Source organism: Bombina bombina, chromosome 4 (genome assembly GCF_027579735.1).
Source record: "Bombina bombina isolate aBomBom1 chromosome 4, aBomBom1.pri, whole genome shotgun sequence".
NCBI classification, from domain to species: Eukaryota; Metazoa; Chordata; class Amphibia; order Anura; family Bombinatoridae; genus Bombina; species Bombina bombina.
In genome coordinates this window covers 1,107,259,531-1,107,272,348 of record NC_069502.1, presented here as the reverse complement: position 1 = coordinate 1,107,272,348, position 12,818 = coordinate 1,107,259,531, and the positions used below count along the sequence as shown (strand labels likewise).

At 42.6% G+C, this 12,818-nt stretch overlaps 1 protein-coding gene across 1 annotated transcript in view; it reads right to left on the bottom strand.

Moving 5' to 3' along the window:
* Positions 1-12,818, bottom strand: part of UBR2 (ubiquitin protein ligase E3 component n-recognin 2) — a 689,885-nt gene that overhangs the window by 275,392 nt on the left and 401,675 nt on the right. Inside the window, 1 exon segment of the mRNA XM_053712365.1 lies at positions 1,859-2,040. Within this exon segment, the coding sequence (XP_053568340.1) occupies positions 1,859-2,040 (182 nt within the window).

Here is a 12,818-nt window from a genome sequence, read left to right as displayed (position 1 = left end):
CCTGGAAACTTCTATCATCGCCAAGGAACTCCTTGTTCCCCCCTGATTATTGATATAAGCTACAGTTGTGATGTTGTCCGACTGAAACCTGATGAATCCGGCCGAAGCCAGCTGAGGCCACGCCTGAAGAGCATTGAATATCGCTCTTAATTCCAGAATATTTATCGGTAGGAGGGCCTCCTCCCGAGTCCACAAACCCTGTGCTTTCAGGGAATTCCAGACTGCACCCCAGCCCAGTAGGCTGGCGTCCGTCATCACAATAACCCACGCTGGCCTGCGTAAACACATTCCCCTGGACAGGTGATCCTGTGACAACCACCAAAGAAGAGAGTCTCTGGTCTCTTGATCCAGATTTATCTGAGGAGATAAATCTGCATAATCCCCATTCCACTGTTTGAGCATGCATAGTTGCAGTGGTCTGAGATGCAAGCGAGCAAACGGAACTATGTCCATTGCCGCTACCATAAGTCCGATTACCTCCATACACTGAGCCACTGACGGCCGAGGAATGGAATGAAGAGCTCGGCAGGTGGTTAAAATCTTTGATTTCCTGACCTCCGTCAGAAATATTTTCATGTCCACCGAATCTATCAGAGTTCCCAGGAATGGAACTCTTGTGAGAGGAATAAGAGAACTCTTTTTCACGTTCACCTTCCACCCATGAGATCTTAGAAAGGCCAACACTAAGTCCGAGTGAGACTTGGCAAGTTGGAAAGTCGACGCTTGAATTAATATGTCGTCTAGATAAGGCGCCACTGCTATGCCCCTCGGTCTTAGGACCGCCAGAAGGGACCCTAGCACCTTTGTGAAGATTCTTGGCGCCGTGGCCAACCCGAAGGGAAGAGCCACAAACTGGTAATGCCTGTCCCCACAAGTAAAAAAGCAATAGACCCCCAAATGAAAAAAACGGATTGATAATTGTCTAAAACCGGTTAAAAACCCTAAAGCACCTTGCCACAGCTCTGCTGTGGCCCTACCTGCCCTTAGGAAGCGATAATATGGGGTTGAAAGCTTCAATTAGTCCCTCAGAAGACTATCAGGACCTCAGGAGAAGTTGCTTGCTGCTTGTAAATAGGCCCCGCCCACCTCACTCGATGTTGCTGGGGCCTACACAAAACTAACAAACCCTGCCTGAAAGCCATGTGGGTTATAAACAACCCCAAAGAACCCTCAAGCAAATGTCCCATAAAACAGAAAACGTTACAACAAAAATGTTTGTCCCAAATTCACATAATTACATAAACTGAGTGCCCACAAAAAATTAACCCTTTATGCAAGCTAGTAAAAACCTCTGATAACACTAGGATTACTGCTTACCCTTCCCCTAATGGGGACACTGTCAGCCTTTCTGAGTTAACACAGTCTCTGCAGAAAATATGACTGAACATACCTCATTGCTGTATAGCAAGAAACCGTTCCTCACACTGAAGTTTTCCTGTACTCCTCAGCTCATGTGGGAACAGCAGTGGACCTTAGTTACAAATGCTAAGATCATCATCCTCCAGGCAGAAATCTTCATCTATGTCCTGCTTGAGAGTAAATAGTACAACACCGGTAGCATTTAAAAATAACAAACACTTGATTGAAGATAAAATAAAACTAACAGTTTAATACCTCTTCTCTTTACTCTTCCTGCTTAGAGCCAGCAAAGAGAATGACTGGGGGGTGGAGTTAATGGGGGAGCTATATAGACAGCTCTGCTGTGGTGCTCACTTTGCTACTTCCTGTCAGGAAGGACAATATCCCACAAGTTAGGATGAATCCGTGGACTCGGTACATCTTGCAAAAGAAATGTATGCTCTGAGCCATTAAATAAATTTGTGGTTTTATGATTGTCAAGTACCTGTGTTTTCCATACCTGTGATCATGAGTTGTGGATGTTGATGCATTTAGTTCATCAGTTGTCTGTTGAAACAACTCTTTGTTCTCATCAATGAAATGTCTCTGCATCTCAGACATCTGGGCCATGATCTTTTCTCTGCGGAGCCTAGCTATCTCAGCTTTTCTTTTCCTCTCTGCTTTATCTTTATCACGAGTGCTCTGAAAGAGACACCTTTCTGTTGTTAGCTCTTATTTACTAATAAACATTATTATTTTAGGTAGGAATACGCAAAAACGTTACAATAAGATGGATGACACACATTATACCTGTAGGAATAACAACATGTATGCTTACTTGATAAATTATTTTCTTTTGGAATGATGATGGTCCACAGTCCTCCATAACATATGGGATATATTTTCTGCCACTAGGAGGAGGTCAAGAACACATACAAGAGCTTTCAAAACCTCCCACCTCTCTTTTAGTTTAATGTATAGCCGAGTAGAGAATAGTAATAAAAGGTAGAAAAGGCAAAGCAGGGTCTATAGAGGTGTCATTAGAACTTTCGCCCCAAAATTTAAACTGTCAGGGCCAGTGGACAATCATCATTCTGAAGGAAAAGGATTTATCAGATAAGCATAAGTTTTCTTTGGTAAAATGATGATGGTCCACAGTCCTCCATAACATATGGGATTAATACCCAAGCCGATTGTTTATGTAATGGAAAGGGTGGGATCATTTTTTCTGGAAGTTCTAATTTAGCCAATACTGAGGCCGGCCTAAAGGACTTTCCTGCCAAAAGCTTCTTGCAAAAAAACAAAACCTCAAAGTGAAAAAAGTATGCAGAGAAGACATTTTGCAGCTTTGCAAATCTGCTCCAAAGATGCATAATTTTTAAAAACAGACAATGTTGCAACTGCTCTTGTAGAAGAGTTTCCCCCCTTAAAGTAAGCCTTGTTAATCCCTTGAGCCAAGAGGCCAACACTACCTTAGTAGCTTCTGCCCCTTTTGAGTCCCAGAGTAGTGAAAAAACAAACTAGAAGTTTATCTGAAATCGTTAGTAGCTTATAAATAGAACTTCAAAGCATTTGCTATCTCAAGATTACGTAAGAGCTGCTGTGTAGAGTTAGCAGGATTTGAACACAATGAAGGTACAACCATTTCTTGATTGGTGTTTTCCTTTAAAACTACCTAAGGAAAATCATATTTAGTACAAATCACAAGACAAGGTTAAACTTTAGAAACTCTCCTTGCTGAAGAGATTGCCAATAGTAAGAGTACTTATAAAAGGTAAAAGTAGATATCAATGGAATGCATTGGTTTAAACAAAGAACTGTTCAAACTGGCATGCAGAGAAAAGTAGATTCAGATTCCAGAGTGGAGAAATAGGAATCACAATTGGCCCAATTCTAATGTGAACACCTGGACAAAAGTCTGATCTTCAGGAATTTTAGTCAACGTCCAATGAAAAAAGACTGATAAAGCAGAAGTCTAGGAACCCTAAAGTAATACTAAAAAAAACACCATTCAAAAAATGCCTTCCAAATCCTGTAATAAATTATTTGTGTTACAGGCTGTTTGCCCTGCATCAAAGATTTAGTAACTGAATCTGAGAAACATCTATGTCTCAAAACTAGGCGTTCAAGCTCCACACCATTAAATGTGGAGATTAGAGATGCTGATAAAAGAGAAAACCTTGAGACAACAGGTCTTGTCTCAGTGGAAGAAGCCATGGAGAGCAAAAAGAAACATCTGCACCAAGTCAGGCTGGAGCAATTAATATTACTGACGTTGACTCCTGTTTGGTTCAAGTATGTTTCTTATGAACCAGGTATGCTAGATGAAGGTCCCATGGCATCTATTAGGAATACTGTTGGATCTTTTGATCTCGCACAACAGCTTGGAAGCGTCTGAATTAAATTAAATTAAAGATCACCAGATCTAGGTCATGTAAGCCCATTTTGATCTCTGAGTGATCGAAAATGTCTTAAACAGAGAGACTACTTGACTGATAGACCGCTGAGATGACCACCTCCCAGTTGATCACACCTGGTATGTGAATTGCCAATAGGGAGCAAAGACAGAGTTTTAGACACTTCCTGCATGGCCAGTGGACTGCGGATATCCCCTTTGATAATTTATGAAGGACACCACCAAAATGTTGTCCAACTGGAAATGGATAAACTTTTTCTCCTTCAGTAGGGGCCAAGGCTGAAAGCCCAAAGTTCCACAATGCTGATTGGTAATCTTGCCTCTAAAAGGAAACTTAACTCAATGCACTCTTCGAGAAACCCAGACTGCCCCCCAGCTAGAGAGACTGTTGTCCATCGGCACAATAGGCCAAGACTGAGGAAGAAAGGATGTCCCAAGGGTCATAGGCAGTCTTTGTGTCCTCAAGAAAAAGATTGACTGACGGAAAATCCAAAGCAATCCATATGCCAAATGTAAATAATTATTCGACCATTGAGGTAGCAAGTCATTAAAGGGGTCTCAACTGAAAATAGGGCAAAATAAACTGAATCTGAAGTAGCTACCATAAGTCCCACTGCCACCATGCACTGAGCTATGGACGGAAGGTAGTTTATGGTAGGAAAAGACACACTCTCTGAATCCTACATTGTGAAGTTCTAGATGCTTTAGGATTGAGTCTAATATGACTTCTTGTAAATGCTACCCTTATAGCAGAATATAACAAGCCTTTGGGAGTACATCAATACTCCAACCATGGTCTTGAATGAAGACAGAAACTGGAGAGTATAAGCAATACCTATTAGAACTAAAATAAACTTGCACTAGTATGTCATTCAGATAAGGAGCAACTGAAAGGTCCTGATTCTGTGCACTGGAACGATTTCATCCAACATGGGTGGTAAACTGGCAAGGTTTTGCAGATATACAAGCCTCAGGAATTCAAAGTAATCCCTGAGTATAGGGATGTGCAGCTAAGAATCCTAGAGGTCTATACTAGCTATAAATTGACCCTTTGGTTGAAGGGTAAAAAACAGCGAGGAATGTTCCCATTATACAAGTGTAAAAAACAAACATCATGGCACTCCAGAGGTAAAATAGATGATCCTTTATTAGAAAAATATTAAAAGCATATAGGGCAAAAGCGGAAGCCCAGTAAAAACAAAGGGATAAGGGGAATCCAAGACCCCTGCTGCATCAGACGCGTTTCACGCCGCTAGAGCACTTGTTCACTGATAGATTGATAGATACACAAGTGTAAACCCAAACCAACATGTTTAGGGATGTTAAATCCGGAATAGGACTGTAAATTCCTTTGGACAATGAACTGATTGGGGTAAAAACTCTTGACCCTGAGGTTACATAGGTACTGGGATTAATTTATTCCCCTATCCTCCAAATCCTTATATAAAGGCTGCCGCCTCAGAAAGATCTTTGGCAACATCAGATAGGACAAAACACTCTCTCTCTCTTGAAGGACAAAGAGAATCAGTCCAGATATCCTGATAGATCCAAAATATATAAACTTATACAAAGCTTATTGAATTCGTACATGATATGGTATACATGTACCCTCTTAAGCATTTGAACATATTTATATTGCCATGTAGCCTTACGGACTAAAGAAGCAGCACATATAGATCAACAGGTACACATTAGATACTGGTAAATCCCATGTCCAGAGAAGCAGAGACTCCCTATACTTTAGAAAGTAAATACACAATGTGCATGATAAACAGATGTGCATACATATAAATTACAAATACAATAGGTATATAAGAGATACCAGTAGAACTTATCTCTAAATAATCTCCACTGTAAATGAAAATATTCATGATCAGATTTCAATATCTGCACGATAGAACCTTTGTGCATACATATAAATTACACATAACATAGGTAGAAAATAGATACCAATAGATCTTATCTCTAAAGGATCTTCACGGTTTTAAAATACGGATATATCCTGCAGAACTGCATAAGGAAATAAACTTGCAGAGTACAATGCGTGAAAGGTACATACCTAGAGGGTATATACTATAGAAATTATTAAACTAATAGGATATGATATGTAATGCCTTGCATATTTACAGAGACAGGAGTTATGTCTATGTAAACATTATTATTTGTGCTGCTGAATATGCAATGCACATAGACAGCTCATAGTAATTTACATATCCCAATAGTGTACAGAAACCTGCAATGCACATTACTGCAAATAATATTCCAAAGAGCATGAACAGTACAACAGTATATAAAATGCAGACGGACATAAAAAAAAACAAAAAAAACACCTGTTTACATCCCCTGGCAATGTTTGGAAGTACGCTTAATTGACTTTTAAATAAGTATTAAGATAGTAATAATAAATGGTAATAACACCATGGGGCCTATTTATTATGTGTCTGTCCGACAGACAGACATCGCTGAATGTGGAGAGCAATACACTCTCCGCATTCAGCATTGCACCAGCAGCTCTTGTGAACTGCTGGTGCAAGGCTGACCCCCTGCAGACCCGATCGTATTCGATCGGGTTGAATTGCGGCAATGTCTGCCCGCCTCCTCAGAGCAGGCGGACAGGTTATGGAGCAGCGGATCATTAGACCACTGCTTCATAACTGGTGTTTCTGGAGAGTCTAAAGGCTCGCCAGAAACACGGGCCCTCAAGCTCCATACGGAGCTTGATAAATCGGCCCCCATCTGTCATTATGTTCAGTACAATATAAAATTGCACATATTATAGTAAATTGGGTACACTGTAGATCACATAAGAATGTGCTGTGGTGTACAGCTCCCTAAAGGTAAAAACACATACATATAGGATGTTATCAAATCTGAACCAATAGGTTATCAGCATAAAAAATATTTTGCACATTTACCTCAGATTTATGCTTACGTTTACTTATTTTGGGGACAGCAGCTAAACAAACTCACTATTTTGTATATATTTTTAGCTTCAGGAGTAAAAAAACTAAATTTATGCTTACCTGATAAATTTATTTATTTCTTGACACGATGAGTCCACGGATCATCTAATTACTATTGGGAATATCACTCCTGCCCAGCAGGAGGCGGCAAAGAGCACCACAGCAAAGCTGTTAAATATCACTTCCCTTCAACCCCAGTCATTTGACCGAAGCAAAGGAGAAAAAGGAAGCAACAAGGTGCAGAGGTGTCTGAAGTTTATAACATACCAACAACCTGTCCAAAAAGAACAGGGCGGGCCGTGGACTCATCGTGTCAAGAATGAAATTTATCAGGTAAGCATTAATTTTGTTTTCTTTCTAATGACACAGTGAGTCCACGGATCATATAATTACTATTAGGAATCAATACCCAAGCTAGAGTACACAGATGATAAGGGAAGGACAAGACAGGGAACCTAAACAGAAGGCACCACTGCTTGAATTACCTTTCTCCCAAAAGAGGCCTCAGCCGAGGCAAAAGTGTCAAATTTATAGAATTTTGAAAAAGTGTGAAGAGAGGACCAAGTTGCAGCCTTGCAAATCTGTTCCACAGAAGCTTCATTTTTAAATGCCCAGGAAGAGAAAACAGCCCTCGTAGAAGGAGCCGTAACTCTCTCAGGAGGCTGCTGTCCAGCAGTTTCATAGGCCAAGCGAATGATACTCTTCAGCCACAAAGAAAGAGAATTAGCTGTAGCTTTCTGCCCGTTACGTTTCCCAGAGAATACCACAAACAGAGCAGAAGACTGACGAAAATCCTAAGTCGCCTGTAAATAGAATTTTAATGCACGCACCACGTCCAGACTGTGCAGAAGTCGTTCCCTTTGAGAAGAAGGATTAGGACACAAGGAAGAAACAACAATCTCCTGATTAATGTTCCGATCTGAAACTACTTCAGGGAGAAACCCTAACTTAGTACACAAAACGACCATATCTGAATGAAAAATAAGGTAAGGAGACTCATACTGTAATGCCGAGAGCTCTAACACTCTACGAGCAGATGAAATAGCAACAAGAAACAAAACTTTCCAAGATAACTTAATATCTATGGAATGCATAGGCTCAAACGGAGCCCCTTAAAGAACCTTAAGAACTAAATTAAGACTCCAGGGAGGAGTAACTGGCTTGAACACAGGCTTGATCCTGACCAAGGCTTGACAAAACAATTGCACATCTGGGACATCCGCCAGACGTTTATGTAACAAAATAGACAAGGCATATATTTGACCCTTTAGGGAAGTTGCCGATAAACCCTTCTCCAAACCTTCTTGGAGAAAGGACAGAATTCTAGGAATCCTAACTCTACTCCAAGAATAGCCCTTGGATTCACACAAATACAGACATTTACGCCACATCTTATGGTAAATCTTTCTAGTCACAGGTTTACAAGCCTGAATCATGGTCTCAATGACCGATTCCAAAATCCACTCTTGAGAAACTAGATTTGGATGAAGGAAGGGCCCTTGAAGTAGAAGGTCCTTTCTCAACGGAAGTCTCAAAGGTGGAAGAGATGACATGTCCACCAGGTCTGCATACCAAATCCTGCGAGGCCATGCCGGTGCAATGAGGATCACTGACACCCTCTCCTGCTTGATTCGAGCAATGACCCGAGGTAGAAGAGCGAATGGAGGAAATAGGTATGCGAGACTGAAATTCCAAGGTACCGCTAGGGCGTCTATCAGTACAGCCTGAGGGTCCCTTGACCTCGACCCGTACCTTGGAAGCTTGGCATTCTGCCGAGATGCCATGAGATCTAATTCCGGCTGACCCCATTTGAGAATCAGGCTGGAAAAAACTTCCGGATGGAGTTCCCATTCCCCCGGGTGAAAGGTCTGCCTGCTCAAGAAGTCTGCCTCCCAGTTGTCCACTCCTGGCATGTGGATCGCCAACAGACAGCAATTGTTGGTCTCTGCCCACTAAATTATCTTGGCTAGCTCTGTCATGGCCAAGGAACTCCCAGTTCCTCCCTGATGGTTGATGTAAGCCACTGAAGTTATGTTGTCTGACTGGAACCTGATGAACCGGGCCAAGGCTAACTGAGGCCAGGCCAGAAGTGCATTGAAGATTGCTCTCAGCTTCAGAATGTTTATGGGTAGAACAGACTCCGACCAAGTCCATGTTCCCTGAACCCCAGAGAGCCCCAGACTGCTCCACATCCCAGAAGGCTGGCGTCTGTTGTCACAATCACCCAAGAGGGTCTGCGAAAGCAGGTTCCCTGGGAGAGATGATCCTGCTCCAGCTGTAATCGCGGAGACAGATCCGCATAATCTCCATTCCACTGTCTGAACATGCTTAACTGCAGAGGTTTGCGGTGGAAACGGGCGAACGGGATGATGTCCATTGCCGCTACGATCAGACCGATTACCTCCATGCACTGAGCCACTGATGGCCGAGGAGAGGACTGAAGCGCTAGGCCAGAATCGAAAATCTTTAATTTCCTGACTTCTGTCAGAAAAATGTTAATTGATAAGAAATCTATTATGGTTCCCAAGAAAATTACCCTTGTAGTTGGAACGCTTTTACAAATTTACCTTACATCCGTGAGATTGCAGGAAAGATAACAACATTTCCGTGTGGGATCTTGCTTGTTGAATGGATGGCGCCTGAACCAGAATGTCGTCCAGATAAGGCGCCACTGCAATGCCCCCAATGGGCGCACCGCCAACAGGGATCCCAGAACCTTTGAGAAAATTCTGGGAGCTGTGGCAAGGCCGAATGGAAGAGCCACAAACTGGAAGTGATTGTCTTGTGATGGTCCCTGTGGATGGGAACATGCAGGTACATGTCCTTTAAATCTACTGTTGTCATAAATTGACCCTCTTGAACCAAAGAAAGAATGGAACGAATAGTTTCTATCTTGAAGGACGGCACTCTGAGGAACTTGTTTAGATTCTTGAGATCTAAAATTGGTCTGAAGATTCCCTCTTTTTTTGGAAACCACGAACAGATTTTTAGTAGAACCTCAGACCCCGTTCCTGCATTGGGACTGGAACTATCACTCCCAGGTCGGAGAGGTCCTGAACACAGTGTAAGAACGCCTCTCTTTTTATCTGGTCTACAGATAATCTTGAACGCAGAAACTTGCCCCTGGGAGGAAAGGTCTTGAACTCTAGCTTGTATCCCTGGGACACGATTTCCACCGCCCAGGGATCCAGAACATCTCGAACCCAAGCCTGAGCGAAGAAGGAAAGTCTGCCCCCCACAAGATCCGGTCCCGGATCGGGGGCAGACCCTTCATGCTGTCTTTGATTCAATAGCAGGCTTATTGGATTGTTTTCCCTTGTTCTAAGACTGATTGGGCCTCCAGGAAGGCTAGGACTGCTCCTGCTTGGAAGAGGGAGAGGAAGGCTTTCCCTTGAAATTTCGAAAGGAACGAAAATTACTCTGATGTCCCTTTTGTTTATTTCTCTTATCCTGATGGAGGAAATTGCCCTTTCCTCCCGTAATGTCAGAAATTATTTCCGTCAAACCCGGCCCAAACAAGGTCTTTCCCTTGTAAGGAATCGCCAAAAGTTTAGACTTGGATGACACATCCGCAGACCAAGATTTTAACCATAAAGCTTTGCGGGCCAGTACGGCAAAACCAGAAATCTTAGCTCCTAGCTTAATAACCTGAAGGGAAGCATCCGTGATAAAGGAGTTGGCCAACTTAAGGGCCTTTATCCTATCCTGGATTTCTTTGAAGGGAGTGTCTGTCCGAATAGAATCAGACAATGCATCAAACCAGTATGCTGCCGCACTAGTGACAGTAGCAATACAAACCGCAGGTTGCCATTGTAAACCCTGGTGTACATACAATTTCTTGAGCAACCCCTCTAACTTGTTATCCATAGGATCCTTAAAAGAACAACTATCCTCTATGGAAATAGTTGTTCTCTTGGCTAGAGTGGAAATTGCCCCTTCCACCTTGGGTACCGTCTGCCAAGACTCCTTGATAGAGTCTGCTATAGGAAACATCTTTTTAAATATAGGGGATGGAGAAAAACAGAATTTATGCTTACCTGATAAATTACTTTCTCTTACGGTGTATTCAGTCCACGGATTCATCCTTACTTGTGGAATATTCTCAATCCCTACAGGAAGTGGCAAAGAGAGCACACAGCAAAGCTGTCCATATAGCTCCCCTCAGGCTCCGCCCCCCCAGTCATTTCGACCGACGGTTAGGAGAAAAAGGAGAACCATAGGGTGCAGTGGTGACTGTAGTTATTACAAATTAAATTTTAACCTGACTTAAATGTCAGGGCGGGCCGTGGACTGAATACACCGTAAGAGAAAGTAATTTATCAGGTAAGCATAAATTCTGTTTTCTCTTACTTGGTGTATTCAGTCCACGGATTCATCCTTACTTGTGGGATACCAATACCAAAGCAATAGGACACGGATGAAGGGAGGGAACAAGTCAGGTAACCTAAACGGAAGGCACCACTGCTTGCAAAACCTTTCTCCCAAAAATAGCCTCCGAAGCCTCATTCTTGAAAGCCCATGTGGAAGCCACGGCTCTAGTGGAATGAGCTGTAATTCGTTCAGGAGGCTGCTGTCCCACAGTCTCATAAGCCAAACGGATGATGCTTTTCAGCCAAAAGGAAAGAGAGGTAGCAGACGCTTTCTGACCTCTCCTCTTACCAGAATAGACAACAAACAAGGATGATGTTTGTCTGAAATCTTTAGTTGCTTTTAAATAGAATTTTAAAGCACGAACCACGTCAAGATTGTGTAAACGTTGGTCCTTCTTAGAAACTGGATTAGGACACAGAGAAGGAACAATGATTTCCTGGTTAATATTCTTATTAGAAACCACTTTTGGAAGGAAACCTGGTTAGGTGCGCAAAACAACCTTATCTGCATGGAACACCAGATAGGGTGAATTACACTGCAAAGCAGACAATTCAGAAACTCTTCGAGCAGAAGAAATGGCTACTAAAACCAAAACTTTCCAAGATAAAAACTTAATATCTATGGAATGCAAAGGTTCAAACGGAACCCCTTGAAGAACTGAAAAAACTAAATTTAGACTCCATAGAGGAGCCACAGGCTTGTAAACAGGCTTGATTCTGACTAGGGCCTGTGCAAACACCTGAACGTCTGGTACAGCAGCCAGACGCTAATGTAACAGAATAGACAGAGCAGATATCTGTCCCTTTAATGAACTAGTTGACAGCAGCCAGACGCTAATGTAACAGAATAGACAGAGCAGATATCTGTCTCTTTAATGAACTAGTTGACAGACCCTTCTCCAATCCTTCTTGGAGAAAAGACCATATCCTTGGAATCCTAATCTTACTCCACGAGTAACCCTTGGATTCACACCAACAAAGATATTTCCGTCATATCTTATGGTAAATTTTCCTGGTGACAGGCTTTCTGGCCTGTATCAGAGTGTCTATAACTGATTCAGAGAAAACTAGATTTGGATGCTTGAAAGGACCTCGATGGCAGTTTCCATGGTGGGACCGATGACATGTCCACTAGGTCTGCATACCAAGTCCTGCGTGGCCACGCAGGCGCTATCAGAATTACCGAAGCCTTCTCCTGTTTGATTCTGGCTACTAGCCGAAGGAGAAGAGGAAACGGTGGAAAGACATAAGCGAGACTGAACGACCAAGGCGCTATTAATGCATCCATCAATGCCACCTTGGGATCCCCGGATCTGGATCCGAAAAGGGGAAGTTTGGTGTTCTGATGGGACGCCATCAGATCCAATTCTGGAATGCCCCATAGCTGAGTTAGCCGAGCAAAAACCTCCGGGTGGAGTTCCCACTCCCCCGGATGGAAAGTCTGACGACTTAGAAAATCCGCCTCCCAGTTGTCTACCCCTGGGATGTGAATTGCAGAAAGATGGCAGGAGTGATCCTCCACCCATTTGATGATCTTGGATACTTCCTTCATCGCTAGGGAACTTTTTGTTCCTCCCTGATGATTGATGTACGCTACAGTTGTGATGTTGTCCGACTGAAATCTGATGAATTTGGCCTCCACTAGTTGAGGCCACACCTGGAGCGTATTGAATATCGCTCTCAACTCCAAAATGTTTATCGGAAGAAGAGATTCTTCCCGAGACCATAGTC